Source organism: Piliocolobus tephrosceles, chromosome 21 (genome assembly GCF_002776525.5).
Source record: "Piliocolobus tephrosceles isolate RC106 chromosome 21, ASM277652v3, whole genome shotgun sequence".
Taxonomy (NCBI): Eukaryota; Metazoa; Chordata; class Mammalia; order Primates; family Cercopithecidae; genus Piliocolobus; species Piliocolobus tephrosceles.
Genome location: NC_045454.1, coordinates 5,966,145 through 5,988,625, shown reverse-complemented (window position 1 = coordinate 5,988,625; position 22,481 = coordinate 5,966,145). Strand labels below are relative to the sequence as shown.

Sequence of the window (22,481 nt, the reverse complement as noted above, 5' to 3'; positions counted from 1 at the left end):
CCCGGCTACTCTGTTGTTTTCTTGTGTTATTTTCATTGTGTTAATTTTTGGTTTCTTTCCCCTTTTTTTTTGTAATTATTTCAGTCTGTCGTTGGTTGAATCCCTGGATTTGGACCCTAGAAATCCTGAGGGCCGAGTGTAGACTCTGTCTGCCCATTAGTCAGTGAATAGTCTTCTTTTTGATCTGGTCCACTTTTGGGCTAGCTCAGTGCTTTTGCTTAACCCTTATTTTACTTAATAGTATTCCCCAAGCATGTGAATATTGATGCTGGCAATTTGGATATGCCAGTGAGAAGCTGTTACATGCATAATTTAAGGGGAGTAAATAGAGGTCAGTACTGTCTGAGGTTCCAGGCATCCACTGGGCATGTTGGAACATATCCCCCATGGATAAGGAGATTCCACTGTGTTCTGTGTCTGGCGCTGGGCACCAAGGCTCTCTGTCCTCCAGTTCTGAGGGATTACACGAGCCTGGGCTCCACAGAGAGGGGAGGGGGGCTGTGCTCTCCATGGAGTTTGGTCACAGCTGGGTCTGTTCCCTGAATGAGGCAGCTCAGTCCAGCCCTGCTCCCTACTGCTGCGGCGTGCGTGCGGGCTTCTCCAGGAGGGGAGCGAGTCCTGAATAAAAGAGTGAAAACTTCACTCGTTCTTCTGGTAGGAGTTTCTTGTCCCTGCATCAACTCTGGTGCAGTGGGCAGCAGAGGACATTTTCCACAGGGTGAGGTCTAACCTGTGTGTGTGGTTGTGGCACAGGAAGGGGACTGTGTTGATTCTGAACAGTAATCAGCCTATTTTTGACATTTAGGATTCACTTCTAAACCGTCATGCTGTGCGATGAAGAAGCCCAGAAGAGGAAAGCAAAGGAGTCAGGGATGGCTCTTCCTCAGGTAAACTGATATTCTCGGCGGATTGTTCTATCTCTGTTTCTTTCTGAAATGTCTGAAGCATCCTGCCTGACAGGTTTGCTCAGACTCACCCGTGCCTTCCCTCAGTCCCTCTCATCTCGCTTAGCTTCCACGTCTCGTGACCCAGTGACATGAACTTGGGAAGAGGCGGCACTGGGCATGGGCCTGGGAAGGGCTCACACCAGACATGGATGGAGACGGGGTGAGGGTCCCGTGGTGTCAGTGCTGTTGGGCAGCAGGGATTGTTCAGGAGCCACATGTGGATGCACTGTCAGCTCTCTGTGGACCAGGATTAGAGCAGCTGCCAATGGAAGTCACGTATTAATGTGCACAAGTACCTAGTAAATTCTGGAAAAGGAGTTCAGGAAGGAGAAATATTTTCTGTCTGATTTTTACTACATTTGAAGCTAAACCCCTTTCCTGCTTTCTTCTGTCTGGCTTGGTTCAGGGAGGACATTCTTTCTTCTTTCTCAGCACGGCCCTCCCATGGAGAGTGGTGTTCCTGCACGGAGTCTTGTACAGCATCTGGGTTAGGTGAAAAAAAGCTGCAATTTTGCACAGAGATTGAAGCAGAATTTTTTTGTCATTAAAGAGGTGGAAATTATATTCATTCTTGTTCCAGCAATTATCGTTATATTTTTTATGTTAAACATCAAATTATGTATATATTTGTTTTATAGAAGACACCAAACGTGCAGCTTAGGCCATCAAATACCAAGTCTCCCTGCCCTGCCCTGTGCGGTGTCCCACCCTCCCTGCATCAACTGGCGACCCACTGCTGTCAGCTCTGTATCAAGAGCGAGAGCAAGTCCTGTAGAAATTTATTTTTACAGCATTGGCCGGGCACAGTGGCTCATGCCTGTAATCCCAGCACTTTGGGATGCCAAGGCGGGCAGATCACCTGAGGTCAGGAGTTTGAGACCAGCCTGGCTAACACAGTGAAACCTTGTCTCTACTAAAAATACAAAATTAGCCAGGCGTGGTGGTGCACACCTGTAATCCCAGTTACTCGGGAGGCTTAGGCAGGAGAATCCCTTGAACCCAGGAGACGGAGGTTTCAGTGAGTCGAGATTGCGCCATTGCACTCCAGCCTGAGTGACAGAGCGAGACTCTGTCTCAAAAGAAAAAGAAAAAGAAAATAAATCAGTCACCTCTCTTTTTTGTGCTTGGCGTGGTTCAGGGACCACGCGCACCAGTCAGCCCAGGAGGAGTCTCTGGAGGTCCTGAGCTTTGTCTGCGATGTGTCCTCTCTGGACTTTGCTTGTCACCTCCTCACTGAAGAGGGTGACCAGGTTCTGCTCAGGAGCTCCCCTTTCTGCACCTGCTTTGCAGCCTGTGTGAGGCCATAGGAAGCTGGGCTCCGCACTGCCACCTAGTGTCTGCCTGCGTTACTGCAGGCTCTGATTTATGCTGATGGCTTTGTTCTCAGTGGCTTCCTGATCTGGGGCCCTGTTACTTCAGAGCTTCTCTTCAACCAAGACAGAACGTTGTCCCTCAGGAGAAGTCTGGAGTTTGTGGTTTCCTCTGGATGATGGCACATCATGCCTGACCAGGGGCTCAGGCTAATGTGTTCATGCATTTTCCCACTGGGCTCCCAGCAGGTTGACTTGGTGCTTCTTTGGGGTGCAGGAACTTGCTAAGGGCCTTCTGGATTTCTCACGAAGCCAATTGGTCTGTGTATTGTTTAATTTTTGTCTCCATGGGGACAGAAAGGTCTGTGGCTTCGTATTCCTCTATCTTGCTGACATTACTCTTTTAGTAGAGTTGCGGATTTCGTACACAGGTCTGGAATGTCTTTTAGTTAGGGACCGTGTATATTTGCTAAGGGAGATGTAGGATGTTTCTTGTGTGTGTGTCATTTATAATTAGTGCTGCTAAAGAAGGAAACTTGTTTTTTTTTTTTTTTTTTGAGATGGAGTGTTTTACTCTTGTTGCTGAGGCTGGAGTGCAATGGCGTGAACTCGGCTCACTGCAACCTCTGTCTCCCAGGTTCAAGCAATACTCCTGCCTCAGCCTCCCGAGTAGCTGGGATTACAGGCATGCGCCACGATGCCTGGCTAATTTTGTATTTTTAGTAGAGACGGGTTTCTCTGTGCTGATCAGGCTGGTCTCGAACTCCCCACCTCAGGTTATCTGCCCGCTGTGGCCTCCCAAAGTGCTGGGATTACAGGCGTGAGCCACCGTGCCCGGTCGAAACTTGTTTTCAATATATTCGCATTAGTTAATATGCCTAAATGGCATTCTTTGTTTAGGTTACAATCCTGTCATTCGGTAGTTCTAACAGATCCTGCTTTTTCCTGCCTCCTAGCCCCACTTTTTTTTGTTTTTTTTCCTGTTTTTTTCCACTGCTTCTGGTCCCTGCTCAGGCATCCTGTGCAGTGGTGATTGGCTGCAGCAGAGACCAGCACCCTTTTCCTGGCCTTAAATTAGAGGAAGTGCATCCCATGTTTACTGCTGATTATGGCATTTTATGAGATGTTTTTGTTTAATATCATTTTTTTTGGTTTGTTTGTTTTCCAATTTCATTCTTGGCCTGAGTATTAATTATCTAGTAATTTCTTAAGGTATGTGCCGCTGAGATATTTTCTATGACCTTTATTTGTTTGTTTGTTTGTTTGTTTTTTTTTTGAGACAGAGTTTCACTCTTGTCTCCCAGGCTGCAGTGCAATGGCGCAATCTCGGCTCACCGCAACCTCCACCTCCCAGGTTCAAGCAGTTCTCCTGTCTCAGCCTCCCAAGTAGCTGGCATTACAGGCGCCCGGCACCATGCCTGGCTAATTTTTGTATTTTTAGTAGAGAAGGGGTTTCACCATGTTGGCCAGGCTCATCTCAAACTCCTGACCTCAGGTGATCCACCTGCTTTGGCCTTCCAGAGTATTGGAATTACAGGCGTGAGCCACTGCGCCCGTCCTATTTGTTAAATTAGTGTATAATATTCTTAAATTTTGTGTAATATATCACTGTTTTATTAATGAAATAAATCAATAAACTCCACTGGCTTTTGCTAATACCTACATATGTAAATTTTAATGGACAAAAGTGTATTTGTAGGGCAGGGTTAGTGGTGTATGCCTATAGTCCCACCTTCTTGGGAGGCTGGGGAAGGATTCAACTCTTCCCTTGAATCCAGGAGATTTGAGATCTTTCTGGGCAACCTAGTAAAACCCCATCTGAATTTTTAAAAATACTATATATTTTTGAATGTGGGTATTTACTAGAGATTGGAGTTGAAGTTTCTATGTTTTTTAATGATCTGCCATTTTCAATAGCTTAACATTCAAAAATGTTTATAAACTAAATTGAGTACAATTTATACATTTTTAATGTTGCAAACAACGTGGTCCTCATTTTAGGGACACTTGACGTTCATGGACGTGGCCATCGAATTCTCTCAGGAGGAGTGGAAATGCCTGGACCCTGGACAGAGGGCTTTGTACAGAGACGTGATGTTGGAGAACTACAGGAACCTGGTCTCCCTGGGTGAGGATGACTTCCCTCCAGAAGCCGGGATCTGCTCTAATCTATCTTTGCGTTTTCTCTTGGTTGCCTCTTGGGAGCCCCGAAATTGCTTAACTGAGGTAGAAACCTTGTTGACTCAAATGAAACGCTCTGTTATGCTCTCTGGATTTGAAATGCGTCCTTTCTTCAGATGTTCTGCCCCTTCATGATACATCATTGGGTGGCACCAGATAACCAGTTCTCTGTTTTCTCCCCTGTGCTGACAAGTCAGTAGTTCTTGGAAGAGATCTCGATGTCTACATATTACAGTATTCCCTAAGCATTCAGAAGGAGCCAGTCTGTGGGTGAACTTGTGAAATATTATTCTTGATCCATTTGCGATATCCCCTCTCTTACCTAAACATAGGGCTTGGATTTTGGAGATGCCCCAGCACATCTTGTTTCTTTCTTTTTATTAACAGGAATCTGTCTTCCTGACCTAAGTATTATTTCCATGTTGAAGCAAAGGAGAGAGCCCTTGACTCTGCAGAGTGAAGTTAAAATAGTAAAAAATCCAGATGGAAGGGAATGTGTCAGAAGCGTGAACACCGGTAAGAGCTCAAATGGGCAGTGTGGAAGCCATAGTTTTTATTTTTTTATTTTTGAGCCAGGGTGTTCCACTGTCACCCAGGCTGTAGTGCAGTGGCAGTGATAGCTCACTGCAGCCTCAAACTCCTGGACTCAAGCAAGCCTCCTGCCTTGGCCTCCCAAAGTTGTAGATTACAGATTACAGCCACTGCACCTTGCAAAGCCATACTATTTTTTTTTTTTTTTTTTTTTGAGACGTCTCGCTCTGTTGCCCAGGCTGGAGTGCAGTGGTGTGATCTCGGCTCACTGCAACTTCTGCCTCCCAGGTTCAAGCAATTCTCCTGCCTCAGCCTCCCCAGTAGCTGGGATTACAGATGTGTCACCACACCCAGCTGATTTTTGTACTTGTAGTAAGGACGCGGTTTCACCGTGTTGGACAGGCTGTTCTCAAACTCCTGACCTCCAGTGATCTGCCTGCCTCAGCCTCCCAAAGTCCTGGGATTACAGACGTGAGCTACCGCTCCCAGCCCATACTAACTCTTAAAGAGTGTGTGGGAAACTCTCCCCAGGTGGGACGTTCTGTGAGAAAAGAGAAGTTTAAATCCTAGGCATTCTGAATGGAAATATTCTTTGCTCTCTCTTGTCATTCAGCTCTACAGATGTGTAATAGTTTCATCTTGTCACCCGTGAGTGGTGTTCCAGCCGAGACAAAAGCAAAGTCTTTATCACGATGGACAGCACCGTGTCATGTGGCTTCTATGAACTTTTGTTCCGTGATTCTGAAAACACAGGGAGCACTGTTGTCACAGGTCTCTTTCCCCTGTGGTCTTTCTTTCTGTGCTTGAGTCCATCTGATGCTCAGTTTCTGTCCCTGTAGGTCCAAGCTGAGGTCTTCATAGACCTACCCCCTTGACCAATTCATGGTCCACCCCATTTCCTATACTGGGAAGACGTAATCAGGAAATGGGAAAACACGAGCTACTCTTTTTTGCATCTGGGTCCTGGAAACTACAGGTGCCTCCAGCCCCCTCTGCCTGTTCAGGTCTGTTTGAGATGGGAAAAAGCCAGTGATTTTCCTATTCTCACATGCCACTCAGCACAGAACATTTCACTTCTGGTCACCAAAATGTGTGGGGATTTCTCCCCGTCAACAAATAATTTTTCACTGGATCTTTACTGGGTTTTCTGTAATTCGTTTCTAACACTATCTACCTGGAGTTAGAATCAGATCCCACAGGCTAAGAGTCGCCCACCTCAGCCACCACTTGCTAGTAGTAGGTTGTCGCCTTTCCGTCTGACCAACCAGCTGTAAGTTGGGTTCCCTCGACCCCCTTCTTGGGTTGATTACTTTGCTAGGGTGGCTCACAGGACTCCGTGAAACACTTCGTTAGGTTCATTGGTTCATGATGAAGTATGTTTCTAAGGATACAGATGGACGGTCAGATGAGGAGATTCACAGGGCAAGGCACATGGGAAGTGTGCCACCCTCCAGGCACCTGCATGTCTTCAGCATTTGGAAACTCATAACCCCATAGTTCAGGGATCTTTATGGAGGCTTCATCACATAGGCGTGATTGATATTAACTCAGTCTCCAGCCCCTCTCCTAGAAGATAGTGGGTGAGGCTGACAGTTTCATGCTTCTGAGTATGGCCTGGTCTTTCTGGTGATCAGCCCCATCCAGGAACCCACAAAAGTTGCCTCATTAGAGCAGATAACACTCACACCACCCAGGACATCCCAAGGTCTTTGGAGCTGTGTGTCAGGAACCAGGGAATAGACCAATGTATGCATTTCTTCTTATTCCACAAGGCCCCTCAGCCATTCTTCAGTTGTGCTTCATCCACACTTTACTGGTGTGTGTCACAGGGGAGTAGGTGGCTCTTCTGAGATGGTTACTCAGCTGAGTGGGAAAGACAGTCGACAGAAAGACCCCGTGTTGGATCCCTAGATCCTCGTGGGGAGCATGGCACAAAATAGCCGCCAGATGATGCCTCTGGTTTTAACACTACCGTCATTTGTTCAAACCACTGTGACTTTCATCTTGTACCTTTCCATATATTATAAATCAACTTGGTTTTTGTATATTTAATCAGCAGTTCCGTATTTCATAGAATACTCTTTGTGTTTATTATTTTGTATCTGTGGGGCTATAGTATCAGGGAATGGCCATTGGTTTATATATTTTTGAGTGTTTTTTTTTTTTTTTTAATGGCACAGGATATGCCTCAGCAGGAGATTCTCTAAAACCTATAGACACTCCAGAAATGTGTGAATGGGAGTTTAAATATTTGTTTTCCTTTGTTTTACCTGACTTAGTAGCTACTATTAAACAGCACAGCACTTTTGCCAATTAAATTTTTTTTTTTTTTTTTTTGAGGCGGAGTCTCGTTCTGTCGCCCGGACTGGAGTGCAGTGGCCGGATCTCAGCTCACTGCAAGCTCTGCCTCCCGGGTTTACGCCATTCTCCTGCCTCAGCCTCCCGAGTAGCTGGGACTACAGGCGCCCGCCACCTCGCCCAGCTAGTTTTTTGTATTTTTTAGTAGAGACGGGGTTTCACCGTGTTAGCCAGGATGGTCTTGATCTCCTGACCTCATGATCCGCCCGTCTCAGCCTCCCAAAGTGCTGGGATTACAGGCTTGAGCCACCGCGCCCGGCCTAAATTTGTTACAGTGTATAATACGGAACTTTTTCATATCTTAAGAATATGCTCTTTTAAAGTTATTGCCATCTGAATCTCAGAAATACCATTGCATTGACTTGCCATGATTTGTTATTTAAGACTGAGGGGCAAAACTCAAACCATATCTTCCTCTGTCTGGTCTTGCACCACACAACAATAAACACAGAAAACTCATGTGACCGAATGTGAGTTTTCTTCCACCAATCAGCAGTCAGTTCTGCAGCGGATACTCACTGGGTTCCCTTGGATGCGATTCTGATGCTGTGTAACCTGGAGAACGCATCACATCCCACAGGTTGAGGGCTCAGTCTCCAATACTGCCCCCTTTCAGGCACTGGTCATAAGTCCAGGCCTCTGCAACTTTCGACCAACCAGCTTCAAAAGTTGGGGTTCCCATTGCTCCCTCTTTGGGTTTGATGAATTTGCTAGAGTGGTTCACAGAACTCATGGTAATACATACTTAACATTTACAGGGTTTATTATACAGAGTATTTTAAAGGATCCAGGCCCAGCGTGGTGGCTCACATCTGTAACCCAAGAATTTTTTGAGGCTGAGGTGGGCGGATTGCTTGATCCCAGGAGTTTGAGACCAGCAACATAATGAGACCTTATTTTTACAAAAAATTAAAAAATTAGCCAGGCATGGTAGTACATACCTTTTAGTCCCAGCTAGGCAGGAGGATGCTTGAGCCCAGGAGTTTAAGGCTGCAGTGAGCTGTGATCACGCCACTGCACTGCAGCCTGGGTGACACAGAGCAAGACCTTATTCTAAGTAGATAGAGAAGGATAAATTAACAGATGGAAAGATCACAGGGTCAGGTCTGGGAGGGTCCCCAGCACAAGAGCTTTATGCATATATTATACTATTACTATTGTCTATACAACTGCTCTTAAATGTCTCATTTGCTCTAAGAGACTCATCCCTCCTTTTTCTGAGAAGCTTTCAGTTTCTGTTCTATTTCTCTGCCCTTAATCTTTCTCAAAGTCACCCATAATCCTCCCTTGTCCTGCAGACTCCCCACTGCTCCAGTGCATCCCGTCACCCCCTTGTGTTTTCAGCTCTCACAATGTGACATACAAAGTATGCTGATACGTCTTCCAATGTCTGAGTTGGGTGAGGCAGATTCTAGTCCCTGCACCAGACTGTAAACATGCCAGAATCATGGGTTCGTGTTCTACTCTTTCTTCTTTTCTAGGGAGGAGCTGTATATTGGGAAGCAATGCAGAAAACAAGCCTATTAAAAATCAACTTGGATTTACTCTTGAGTCACATCTGTCTGAATTGCAGCTGTTTCAAGCTGGAAGGAAAATTTATATAAGTAATCAAGTTGAAAAGTTTACAAACCATCGTTCCTCAGTTTCACCACTTCAAAAAATTTCTTCTAGTTTCACGACACACATTTTTAATAAATATAGGAATGATTTTATTGATTTCCCATTAATCCCACAAGAAGAGAAAGCATGCATTAGAGGAAAATCTTATGAATGTAGTGAAGATGGTGAAGTTTTTAGAGTCCCTGCAAGCCTTACTAACCATCAAGTAATCCATACTGCAGAGAAACCTCACAAATGTACTGAATGTGGCAAGGTCTTCAGTCGCAATTCACATCTTGTAGAACATTGGAGGATTCACACTGGACAGAAGCCTTACAAATGTAGTGAATGTGACAAGGTGTTTAATCGCAATTCAAATCTTGCACGACATCAAAGAATTCATACTGGAGAGAAGCCTCACAAATGTAACGAATGTGGCAAAGCATTTAGAGAGTGTTCAGGGCTTACTACCCATCTTGTAATCCATACTGGAGAGAAACCTTACAAATGTAATGAGTGTGGCAAGAACTTCAGACACAAATCTTCTCTAACCAATCATCAGAGAAGTCACACGGCAGAAAAACCTTACAAATGTAATGAATGTGGCAAGGTCTTTAGTCTGCTTTCATACCTTGCACGGCATCAAATAATTCATAGTACAGAGAAGCCCTACAAATGTAACGAATGCGGAAGAGCGTTTCGCAAGCGTCCGGGCCTTATGGCCCATCTTCTAACCCATACCGGGGAGAAACCTTACAAATGTAATGAATGTGACAAAGTCTTTGGGCGCAAATTATACCTAACCAACCATCAAAGAATTCATACTGGAGAGAGACCTTACAGGTGTAATGCCTGTGGCAAGGTCTTCAATCAAAATCCACACCTTTCACGCCATCGGAAAATTCACGCTGGAGAGAATTCACTGCGTACCTTACAGATGCAATGAATGTGGCAAAGTGTTTAGTTACAGTTCACACCTAGCACAACGTTGGCGGACTCAGGAGAAAAACCTTACAAATACCATAAATGTGGCAAAGAATTTAGTTTGCCATCAAGCCTCGTCACCCATCTCTTGATCCATGTTGAAAGGAAACCTTACAAATGTAAAGTTAATAACGTATATATATATACACACACACACACACAAATAATCGATAAAGAGAGAAGAGTTATATCAGAATAGAGAATTTAATGAAAACTACCAGTATAGCATATCCTTAAGTAGGATTCACATTTAACTGCTGGCACTATAATTTGTAACTCTTTGGTTGATTTAGAATGTACATACTTCTCATGTTTTAAGTAACAAAGTTTAAAGTTTTTTTTTTTCTTTTCTTTCCCTTTTTTTTTTTTTAGACCAAGTCTTGCTGTATCACTGAGGCTGGAGTGCAGTGGCACAATCTTGACTCACTGCAACCTCTGCCTCCCGGGTTCAAGCAATTCTCCCGCCTCAGCCTCCTCAGTAGCTGGAATTACAGGCATGTGCCACTACTGCCCAACTAATTTTTGTATTTTTAGTAGAGACGGGGTTTCCCCATGTTGGCCAGGCTGGTCTCAAACTCTTGACCTCAAGTGATCCACTGGCCTTGGCCTCCCAAAGTGCTGGGATTACTTTGCTGGCCTCCCAAAGTGTGAGCCACAGCGCCTTGGCCTTGTTTAAATTTTTCTTAGTGGGAATGAATCACATCCTTTCTACCAACATTGTTTAATCTTACCTCAGGAGGATACTTTATAGTAGAGAATAATGTCCCATTAGGATTTTAAGGTTGAAGCAGCCAGAACAATGTGTGTGTGTGTGAGAGAGAGAGACAAAACAACATACACTTGGGTGCATATACTTAGGTAAGTATGATTTTGAGTAATTACACTTGGTACTTGAGTTAGTCTCTGTGTACTCTGGCGAAGGATGCTTATGTGGGTAAAGTCAAAATCACTTTGTGAATAGCAGTGCAATGTCGGCCTTGTACACCCTCAAATGTGCATCACTGTTAATGAGTATGCCCTGTATTATGTTTCTATATGCCTCTTTCTTGTGTGCCAAATAAGACCTATGGCATGTACCTTCATTTTCATGCAGCAAAAATAAATAGTAATATGACAAATATTAGGAAATAGAAAGCGGGGCTGGGCGCGGTGGCTTACGCCTATAATCCCAGCACTTTGGGAGGCCGAGGCAGGCGGATTACCTGAGATCGGGAGTTTGAGACTAGCCTGACCAACATGGAGAAACCCTGTCTCTACTAAAAATACAAAATTAGCCGGGTGTGGTGGCACATGCCTGTAATCCCAGCTACTTGGGAGACTGAGGCAGGAGAATCACTTGAACCTGGGAGGCGGAGGTTGCAGTGAGACGAGATCATGCCATTGCACTCCAGCCTGGGCAACAAGAGCGAAACTCTGTCTCAAAAAAATAAAATAAAAATAAGAAAGTATGGGTTGAAGGTAAAAATACTGTAACATGGTCGGGTGTGGTGGCTCACGCCTGTAATCTCACCACTTGGGGAGGCTGAGTTGGGTGGATCATGAGGTCAGCAGATCAAGACCATCCTGGCCAACATGGTGAAACCCCATCTCTACTAAAAATACAAAAAAAAATAAAAAATTAGCTGGGCATGGTGGTGTGCACCTGTAATCCTAGCTACTGAGGCAGGAGAATCGCTTGAACGTGGGAGGCAGAGGTTGCAGTGAACTGAGATTGCACCACTGCACTCCAGCCTGGCGACAGAGCAAGGCTCTGTCTCAAAAACAAACAATACTGTAACAATTTCTTTTTGTACTTGTAGTGTTCAGTGACACCATTTGAAAACATTAATGTTCATCCATTTTCTTTTAAGTCGAAGCACACAGGAAATTTTGTTTTGGTACATTAACTAGAAACTTCATATAGTCACCGTCACAACTTTTTTGGTAATTTGAATTTTTGACTACTTTTCTGGAACTTGTTTGAAGTCCCCCTAAGGTTTGGCTTGGATCTTGAGAATGATGATCCCATACACTGATATGGTTTGAGAGTGTTTTATTATGTAATGAGGCTTTGTGGGGGAAAGCAGGGTGTACTTTTCCAGCTGGTCCAAAAGTGGCTTCAGAGAACTGGGATAGGTGATGGGCTTGGGGTGTCATGATTGCTAAAGGGTAGGGCTGGGGTGGGAGTACCCCCTTGTGGTTTGAACTTCCAGTTGGTTCCAAAGGAGTGAGCACTGAGGCTTTATTATCAGTTGAGCAGATGGGCAGAATAGGAAGAGGGAGTGCAGAGGTGTAAAAGGCATTAGTGTTCCGACATCACAAAATGCAGTCAACTCTAGTACAACACTGAGTGCTTCCTCTGGAAACTCCTGCCATCTTGGTTAGGAAAGACCCCCAGTTTTCTTCATGGTAATATCTTACTATATTCCTTTTATGGATACAGATACAGATCTCATTGCACAATATGATTGTTGAAAATGCTTGTGAAGGCCGGGCGCGGTGACTCAAGCCTGTAATCCCAGCACTTTGGGAGGCCGAGACGGGTGGGTCACGAGGTCAGGAGATCGAGACCATCCTGGCTAACACGGTGAAACCCCGTCTCTACTAAAAAATACAAAAAACTAGCTGGGCGAGGTGGCGGGCGCCTGTAGTCCCAGCTACTCGGGAGGCTGAGGCAGGAGAATGGCGTAAACCCGGGAGGCGGAGCTTGCAGTGAGCTGAGATCCGGCCACTCACTGCACTCCAGCCTGGGCAACAGAGCAAGACTCCGTCTCAAAAAAAAAAAGAAAAAAGAAAATGCTTGTGAAATAGAGTTTAGTAAAATTGCCTAAGGTTTTTGTTTCTGGTTTTTTTTACAGTAGTTCAATGAAAATTATTGTGGGGAAGTGTTTATAATAAATATAACACCATATAATTTCATAATATCTACAATAAATATGACATAATTTTGTAATGTATTACACAATAACAATTTTGTCATATTTATTATATGATAAATATAATTTTACTACAAGAGCATTTTTCCAAAAGCTATGGATATGTCATTTTCAGATTATGGTATTATGCAATATATTCCATGGTTCATTTTCAATTGTAATAAAATTATATTTTTTGTATACATATATATTTTCACATTTTTTTCTACATTGCCTCCAAATTCTATGTTTCATACATTTCTTCTCTGTTTTGCTCTGCTGAAAACTTTAGGGGACAAATAAATGAGGGTGCTGTTTGGAGACAAAATTTTCTGACATAAGACTGGGTATGGTGGCATGCACCTGTAGTCCCAGCTACTGGGGAGGCTGAGGTGGGAGGATCACTTGATCCCAGGAGGTCGAGGCTGCAGTTAGTGAGCTGTGATTGTGCTACTGCACTTCAGCCTGGGCGACAGAGGGAGACCGTCTCAAAAAAAAAAAGTTGTGACATGAGTATGTCCATAAGACAATGGCAGGTATACACTAGGATTAATATAAATATGAAAAAGAAAACACTTGGCCAGGTGCAGTGGCTCACGCCTGTAATCCCAGCATTTTGGGAGGCCGAGGCAGGCGGATCAGGAGGTCAGGAGTTCAAGACCAGCCTGGCCAACATGGAAAAACCCCGTCTCTATTAAAAATACAAGACAGTAGCCCGGCGTGGTGGCGGGAGCCTCTAATCCCAGCTACTCAGGAGGCTGAGAGGCAGGATAATCGCTTGAACCCGGGGGGCGGAGTTTGCAGTGAGCCAAGATCGCGCCACTTCAGCCTGGGCAAAAGAGTGAAACTCTGTCTCAAAAAAAAAAAAAAAAGGAAATTACACATTCCGCCCTGGAAGGGTTTTGCATTTCAAATTTTAATTTACATCCCCTTCACAAACAATTCCAGAGCTTTAAAATTCTGAAAACTACCGTTTATTATTCATTTATATTTATTTATTTCCAATTTATTTATGTATGATTATGTATTCATTTATTATAGGCGCAAGGTTTCTCTCAGCCGCCCGTGCGGCGGCCCGACCTCGGCTCACTGTAGCCTCCGCCACATGGGCTCCAAGAGAGCCTCCTGCCTCAGCATCCGGGTATCTAGGACGACATGCGAGCGCCCCTACGGCCGTTTTAAAATTAATTTTAATAGCAGGAATTTTCGTGGATCTAATCATCAACAGACTTTCCCTCTGCGGTGGCACCGTTTCAAGATAGCTGAGCTGCTTCAGTCACTACCGCAGGACTCGCCTCCAAAACGACAGGAGCTAGGAGATAGGCGGAGGGAAGCGCACGCCCCGCCCAATTCCTCCCCGGCCTGGCCTCTCAGCTGCGCGCGCATTTCCTGGAGACCCGGAAGCAGATTACGTGGAGTGAGAGTCATGCTGCGGCGTGTGAGTTTCCCTTTGTTTAGATTAAATCTGGGATGCTGAGTTCTCTGCGCTTCGGTACCCGGCATCTCAGGGGTCACACAGACCGTGAAATCTCGGCACCGCTGCCTTCACCCCGAGTAAACTCAGACGTTCTAATGAGAGTCCGGCGGTCGCTTCCCTGAGTGTTAAAATTGCTCAGAGGCTGGTCCTGTCCCCGGTCTTTCACCAAAGGGCCATGTAGACAGCGCCTATCGCAGAGGTTTCCCGCTTCAGATCCTTCAGTGACCCCCTAGACACGCCCCGCGCGGCGTAAAGTTCTCACCCGCGAGATGGATCCAAGTCTTTCCGGTCCCCTAAGCCTTGCCCTCTTTTCACAGGCCTGCCCCCTTTTCTGTGCCTTAAATGAGAAGAAATCTATCTGATGTTTACTGCTGATTGTGATGTTTTCAGTCTCCCTTGGGCTTTTGCTAACACCTAAATATTTAGTGTACAAAATTATGTTTAGGTTAGTGCAAAAGTAATGGCAAAACCACGATCACTTTTGCACCAACCTAATATTTATGGGCCAGGGCTGGAATTCCATCTCCTCCGGAGGCTCAGGCTGGAGAATTCCTTGAGCACAAGAGTTTGAGACCGCTCTGGACAACATCGTGAGACACCCTTCTCAATTTTTTCTTTTTTTTTTTTTTTGAGACGGAGTCTCGCTCTGTCGCCCGGGCTGGAGTGCAGTGGCCGGATCTCAGCTCACTGCAAGCTCCGCCTCCCAGGTTTACGCCATTCTCCTGCCTCAGCCTCCTTAGTAGCTGGGACTACAGGCGCCCGCCACCTCGCCCGGCTAGTTTTTTGCATTTTTTAATAGAGACGGGTTTCACCGTGTTAGCCAGGATGGTCTCGATCTCCTGACCTTTTGATCCGCCCAGCTCGGCCTCCCAAAGTGCTGGGATTACAGACTTGAGCCACCGCGCCTGGCCCCTCAATTTTTGAAACATATTTTTCAGTGTGGGTATTTAATAGAGATTGGAATTCAAGTTTCTGTGTTTTTACATGGTCTAACTTTTTGAAATAGTTTAATATACAATAATGTTTATAAACTGAATTGAGCAGTTTATACATTTTTATTGTTGCAAACATGCTGAAATGCACATTAGTAAAAATAACACTGACAGCCAGGCACAGTGGTGCACACCTATCATTCTAGTTACTCGGAGAGGGTTATCATTTGAGGCTAGGAGTTCAAGGCTGTAGTGTGCAATGAATAAGCCACTGCACTGCAACCTGGACACCTTAAAAAACAAACAAAAAGACAAATATCTAAAAAAGAGGTCATTGAGAGACAACTCTTTCAGGTGTCATGTATATGTTTACTAGAGAATATGTGTGTGAGTGTATATATGTATATGAATAAGTGTGTATATGTGATGTGTGTGCATGAGTGCACAGATGAGTAAGTCCATTGTTTTTATCAAAGGCACATCATCAGTTTATATACATCTTACATCTTTTAACAATTGAAATTACATCTTATGGCCGGGCGTGGTGGCTCAAGCCTGTAGTCCCAGCACTTTGGGAGGCCGAGACGGGCGGATCACGCGGTCAGGAGATCGAGACCATCCTGGCTAACACGGTGAAACCCCGTCTCTACTAAAAAAATACAAAAAAACTAGCCGGGCGAGGTGGCGGGCGTCTGTAGTCCCAGTTACTTGGGAGACTGAGGCAGGAGAATGGCATAAACCCGGGAGGCGGAGCTTGCAGTGAGCCGAGATCGTGCCACTGCACTCCAGCCTGGGCGACAGAGCGAGACTCCATCTCAAAAAAAAAAAAGAAATTACATCTTATATATTTTCACGACCTTAAAATTGTTCTACACTGTTATGATAATGAGTCGATGGCTGTAAGGATAGTAACCCATTATGGGGATACATGTGCGACAGTTTCTTGATTTTAATCCCGGAACTTGTTTTAACTGTACTCAATTAGGTCATTGTCTGTCAATTTACTTTTGATGCTGATCTGTTACTTTATTGTTTGATCTTTTTTTTTTTCTTTTTTTGAGACGGAGTCTCTCTTCGTCACCCAGGCTGGAGTGCCGTGGCACCATCTCAGGTCACTGCAACCTCCGCCTCCCAAGTTCAAGTGATCCTCCTGCCTCAGCCTCCCGAGTACCTGGGATTACAGGTGCCATGCCCAGCTAACTTTTGTTATTTTTGGTAGAGACGGGGTTTCACCATGTTGGCTAGGATGGTCTTCAACTCCTGGCTTCAAATGATCCACCTGCCTTGGCCTCCCAAAGTGCTGGGATTACAGGAGTGAGCCACTGTGCCTGGCCTAATTCTTAAAGTTTGATTCTAATGCCCAGACACCTGGGATCTGTGTTTATGCTGCCATTTTTAGCCTTCACACCTGGGGCAAGTTTCTTAGCATGTCTGTGAAAGAGTTGTCTCTTCAGTAGGATGGGAACAGATTGTTCGTTCATGGGCTTCTGTTGTAATAGCAGTTAGTACATGTAAAACGTTTAGAATATGCCAGGTGCGGTGGCTCACACCTGTAATCCCAGCACTTTGGGAGGCCAAGGCAGGTGGATCACAAGGTCAGGAGATCGAGACCATCCTGGCTAACACAGTGAAACCCCGTCTCTACTAAAAATACAAAAAATTAGCTGGGCATGGTGGCGGGCACCTGTACTCCCAGCTACTCGGGAAGCTGAGGTAGGAGAATGGCGTGAACCCAGGGGGCGGAGCTTGCAGTGAGCCGAGATCTCGCCACTGCACTCCAGCCTGGGTGACAGAGCGAGACACCGTCTAAAAAAACAAAAACATTTAAAATAGTTCCTATCACATGGGAATTGTTCAAAAGCTTCATCCTGGCTGTGCTTGGTGGTTCATGCCTGTAATCCCAGCACTTTGGGAGGCCGAGGTGGGTGGATTGCTTGAGGTCAGGAGTTCGAGACCGGCCTCACCAACATAGTGAAATCCTGTCTCTACTAAAAATACAAAAATTAGTTGGGCATGGTGGTGGGTGCCTGTAGTCCCAGCTACTCTGGAGGCTTAGGCAGGAGAATCACTTGAACCTGGGAGGCAGATGTTGCAGTGAGCCAAGATTGTGCCACTGCACTCCAGCCTGGGCAACAAAGTGAGACTCTGAAAAATATATATATGTAGTATCTGACACTTCTATAGAAATACCTGTGGGTTAATTTTTGTATTTCTTGTATTGTCCACAAAATTAGAAATCTATACTAATTTAGGGCGGGCACGGTGGCTCAAGCCTGTAATCCCAGCACTTTGGGAGGCCGAGGCGGACGGATCACAAGGTCGGGAGATCGAGACCATCCTGGCTAACACGGTGAAACCCCGTCTCTACTAAAAAATACAAAATACTAGCCGGGCGAGGTGGCGGGCGCCTGTATTCCCAGCTACTCGGGAGGCTGAGGCAGGAGAATGGCGTGAACCCGGGAGGCGGAGCTTATCTGGCCACTACACTCCAGCTTGGGCGACAGAGCGAGACTCCGTCTCAAAAAAAAAAAAAAAAAAAAAAGAAATCTATACTAATTTAAAGGATATCATAACTTCTAATAGAGAAGTATAATAAAACACAATTAGAAGCACATAACTAGCTAAAAAATACCTTAATGTGGATTTGTCAAAACATTCACTTCAATCAAGTCAGTCCTTACAACTGTCTTCTCGTTTTGTGATGATACCCTGTTGGTGAAATGTGTTTTTCATTTTAGGGACACTTGACATTCAGGGATGTGGCCATAGAATTCTCTCAGGAGGAGTGGAGATGCCTGGACCCTGCTCAGAGGACTTTATACAGGGAAGTGATGTTGGAGAACTACAGGAACCTGGTCTTCCTGGGTGAGGATAATGTCCCTCTAGAAGTCAGGATCTGCCCTGGTGTATTTTTGCATTTTGTTATGTGCCTCTTAGCATCTTAGGAGTCAATGTACTGCTTGACTGAGATTAAAACCCTGTTGACTCAGAAATGAAAACCTCCATAATGCTTTATAATGCTGTATTTTTCAGAAACAATAAGCTCTATAATGCTTTCTGAACTTACCTGCTTTCTTCAAACATTCTGCCCCCTTCATGATTCATCATTGAGTGGTACCAGGGCTTAAGTATGCATCAAACCTTCTGTCAGACTTAAGATATCCAGTTGTCTGTCATCCACTCCTGTGCTTATGATTCATTAGTTCTTGCAAGAGAGCTCGATGTCTGCATGTTACAGTGTTCCCTCAGCATTCAGAAGGAAGCAGTGGATGAATTTATGTGAAATACTGTTCTCTTTTTTGTATGTTTGTTTGTTTGAGACAGAGTCTCGCTGGGTTGCCAGGCTGGAGTGGAGTGGCAGGATCTTGGCTCACTGCAACCTCTGCCTCCCGGGTTCAAGTGATTCTCCTGCCTCCATCTCCCGAGTAGCTAGGACTACAGGTGCGTGTCACTGCACCTGGCTAATTTTTGTATTTTTAGTAGTAGAGGCGGGGTTTCACCATATTGGTCAGGCTAGTCTTGAACCCCTGACCTCATGATCTGCCTGCCTTGGCCTCCCAGAGTGCTGGGGTTACAGGCATGAGCCACCAAGCCCGGCAAAATACTATTCTTGATCCGTTTATAGTATCATCTCTCCTACCTAGACATGGGGCTTGGATTTTGGAGATGCCACAACACACATTTATTCTTTATTTTTCTTTTTATAAATAGGAATCTGTCTTCCTGACCTCAGTATTATCTCCATGTTGGAGCAAAGGAGAGATCCCCGGAATCTGCAGAGTGAAGTGAAAATAGCAAATAATCCAGATGGCAGGGAATGCATCAAAGGTGTGAACACAGGTAAGAGTTTGGAAGGGCAGAGTGGCAGCCCTATGATTTTTTTTTTTTAAACAAGGTCTTGCTCTGTCACCCATGCTGTTGTACAGTGGCAGTTGTGGCTCAACTCATAGCCTCAAATTCCTGGACTCAAGTGATCCTCCTTCTTCTGCTTCCCAAAGTGGTGGGATTATAAGCATGAGCCACTGCACCCTGCAGAACCACACTTTGAGATTCTGTTTGGGAGCTCTCTGCAAGTAGGAGAATTCTTTGGGAAAATAAAAGTTTAAATCCTGTGAGTTCTGATTGGAGTTTGTTTTGTTTTGTTTTTTTGAGAGAAGTTCTTGCTCTGTTGCCTAGGCTGGAGTGTAGTGGTGGTGTGATCATGGCTCACTGTACCCTCAGTCTTTGGACTCATATGATCTTGTCTCTGCCTGCCAAGTCGCTGGGACTATAGGCACATGCCACTGCACCTCGCTAATTTTTAAAAATGTTTTGTGGAGATGAGGTCTCACTATGTTGCCCAGACTTGTCTCGAACTCCTGCCCTCAAGTATTCCTCCTAGCTGGCCTGCCAAAGTGCTGGGATTGTAGGCATGACCCACCATGCCTGGCATAGGAGGGAAATTTTTCTTGGCCCCCTCTTACGGATTTGTTCTTTGTTTTTGGTTTCTTGGATTTTTGGGTTTTTTGTTTTTTTGTTTTGTTTTGTTTTGTTTTTTTTGGAGACAGAGTCTTACTCTGTTACCCAAACTGGTATTGTTATTTTTTAATTTAAAAAATTTTTAAATTTATTTTTATGAAATTTTTTTATTGTGAGACAGAGTCTTGCTCTGTCATCCAGGCTGGAATGCAGTGGCATGATCTTGGCTCACTGCAACCTCTGCCTCTTGGGTTCAAGCCATTCTCGTGCCTTAGCCTCCCAAGCAGCTGGGATTACAGGCGTGCACCACCAAGCCTGGCTAAATTTTTTCTGTGTTTTTAGTAGAAACAGGGTCTTGAACTCCTGGCCTCAAGTGATCCACCCACCTTGGCCTCCTAAAGTGTGGGATTAAAGCATGAGCCACTGCTCCTGGCCATATTACCATTATTTATTTCAGTAGGTTTTTGGGGAACAAGTGGTGCTTGGTTACATGGATAAGTTCTTTAGTGGTGATATCTGAGATTTTGGTGCACCCATCACCCGAGCATTGTACACTGTATTCAATGTATAGTCTTTTATCCCTCACCTCCCACCCTTTTCCCTGAGACCTCAAAGTCCATTGTATCATTTCACACCTTTGCATCCTCCTAGTTTAACTCTCGCTTATGAGTGAGAACATACAATGTTTGGTTTTCCATTCCTGAGTTAGTATACTTAGAATAATGGTCTTCAGTTCTGTCCAGGTTGCTGCAAATGCCATTATTTCATTCCTTTTTATGACTGAGTAGTATTCCATATTATATGTATACCACATTTTCTTTATCTACTTGTTGATAGGCATTTGAGCTGGTTCTCTGTTTTTGCACTTGTGAATTGTGCTGCTGTAAACATGCGTGTGCAAGTGTTTCTTTTGTTTAATGACTTCTTTTCCTCTGGGTAGACACCAGGAGTGGTTTTCCTGCATCAAATGATAGATCTACTTTTAGACCTTTAAGGAATCTCCACACTGTTTTCCACAGTGGTTGTACTAGTTTCCATTCCCACCAGCAGTGTAAAGTGGTCCCTTTTCATCACATCCACGCCAATATGTATTATTTATGTATTATGGCCATTCTTGCAGGAGTAAGATGGTATTGCATTGTAGTTTTAATTTGCGTTTCTCTGATAATTGGTGATGTTGAGTCTTTCTTCATCTGTTTGTTGATCATTTCTGTATCTTCTTTTGACAACTGTCTATTCATGTCCTTAGCCCACTTTTTGATAGGAGTGTTTGTTTTTTTCTTGCTGATTTGTTTGAGTTCCTTGTAGATTCTGAGTATTAGTCCTTTGTCAGATACATAGTGTGTGAAGATTTTCTCCCACTCTATGGGTTGTCTGTTTACTCTGCTGATTATTTCTTTTGCTGTGTCAAGGGCAAAGTCTTTATCATGATGGACAGCACCCTCTCATATGGCTTATGAGAATTCTTTGATTCCCTTATTCTGAAGGACACAGGGAGGGCTGTGTCAGAGGGGTCTGTTTTCCCTGTGGTCTCTGTTTCTGTCATGATTTTACCTCATGCTAAGTTTATACGTCAAACCTGAGGTATGCGTAGACCTGCCTCCTTGACCTATGTATGGTCCACACAATATCCTATACTAGGAAGACCTAATCAGGAGATAAGAAAACATTGGTGGCTCTGTTTTTTGTGTGTGGGGCTCACAAATAGCACGAAGGCATCTCAGCCCCTCTTTGCCTCTTCAGGTCTTGCGGGGATAGGGAAAATCCAGTGTTTTTCTTTTTTTTTCTTTTTTTTTTTTTTGGGACGGGGTCTGGGTCTGTCGCCCAGGCTGGAGTGCAGTGGCCGGATCTCAGTTCACTGCAAGCTCCGCCTCCCGGGTTTACGCCATTCTCCTGCCTCAGCCTCCCTAGTAGCTGGGACTACAGGCGCCTGCCAGCTCGCCCGGCTAGTTTTTTTGTATTTTTTAGTAGAGACGGGGTTTCACCGTATTAGGCAGGATGGTCTCGATCTCCTGACCTTGTGATCCGCCCGTCTCGGCCTCCCAAAGTGCTGGGATTACAGGCTTGAGCCACCGCGCCTGGCCAGTGTTTTTCTTACTCTCAAATGCTACTCAGCAGAGAGCGATTCACTTCTGGTCAACCCAATGGGTGGAGATTTCTCCCCACCAACAACCAGTTTTTCAGTGGCCATCTAATAGTTTTCTGTGATTCCTTTCTGATATTATCGATCTGGAATTAGAGTCAGATCCCACAGGCAAAGTGTTGAGTTCCCAAACCTGTCCCCTACCTCAGCCACCAATCACAGGTAGTAGGTTGTCATCTTTCCTTCTTACCAACCAGCTACAGGTTGGGGTTCCCTCAAGCCCCTTGTTGGGTTTGATTACTTTGCTAGAGTGGCTCACAGAACTCAGTAAAACACAGTCTTATGCTCACTGGTTCACACTGAAGGGTGTTTTGAAGGATACAGATGAACAGCTGGATGAAGAGATGCACAGGGGGAGGCATGTGGGAAGATTGACTGGGTGCGCCACCCTCCAGGCACCTGCGTGTGTCACCATTTGGAAGATCTCATGACCCCAAAGTTCAGGGGTGGTTTTTATTTTGAGACGGCATCTTGCCCTATCACCCAAGCTAGAGTGAAGTGGCACAATCTCAGCTCACTGCAATCTCCGCCTCCCGGTTCAAGTGATTCTCTTAGTTCAGGGATTTTTTATGGAGGCTTCATCACATAGGCATGACCGATATTAACTCAGTCTCCAGCCCCTCCTCCCTTCCTAGAGGACAGTGGATGGGGCTGACACTTTGATGCC

At 44.9% G+C, this 22,481-nt stretch overlaps 2 protein-coding genes across 3 annotated transcripts in view; both read left to right on the top strand.

The window, feature by feature from the left end:
* Window positions 1-772: 772 nt before the first annotated feature.
* ZNF610 (zinc finger protein 610) lies at window positions 773-10,254 on the top strand. Its single transcript, XM_026448834.1, has 4 exons — window positions 773-887; window positions 4,259-4,385; window positions 4,826-4,954; window positions 8,809-10,254. Exons 1-4 carry the CDS (start codon window positions 825-827, stop codon window positions 9,870-9,872), a joined length of 1,383 nt encoding a protein of 460 aa, XP_026304619.1. The 5' UTR covers window positions 773-824; the 3' UTR covers window positions 9,873-10,254.
* ZNF880 (zinc finger protein 880) overlaps window positions 9,979-22,481 on the top strand; it is a 28,089-nt gene continuing 15,586 nt past the window's right edge. The window contains exons 1-3 of one of the 2 annotated variants that reach the window (XM_023197500.1): window positions 9,979-10,029; window positions 17,952-18,078; window positions 18,925-19,053. In XM_023197500.1, the coding sequence (XP_023053268.1) occupies window positions 10,006-10,029; window positions 17,952-18,078; window positions 18,925-19,053 (280 nt within the window). In that variant the 5' untranslated portion in view covers window positions 9,979-10,005. Of the gene's footprint in view, window positions 10,030-13,861; window positions 14,243-17,951; window positions 18,079-18,924; window positions 19,054-22,481 lie in introns of those variants that run through there. The other variant, XM_023197499.3, reaches the window with a different exon arrangement.

What these genes read in the sequence shown, in the direction of transcription:
- ZNF610 (XM_026448834.1), top strand. Translation starts at nt 825, where the DNA reads ATGCTGTGCGATGAAGAAGCCCAGAAGAGGAAAGCAAAGGAGTCAGGG. An exon ending in CAGGGATGGCTCTTCCTCAG is followed by an intron (nt 888 to 4,258) that starts GTAAACTGATAT and finishes TCCTCATTTTAG; the next exon opens with GGACACTTGACGTTCATGGA. An exon ending in TGTCAGAAGCGTGAACACCG is followed by an intron (nt 4,955 to 8,808) that starts GTAAGAGCTCAA and finishes CTTCTTTTCTAG; the next exon opens with GGAGGAGCTGTATATTGGGA.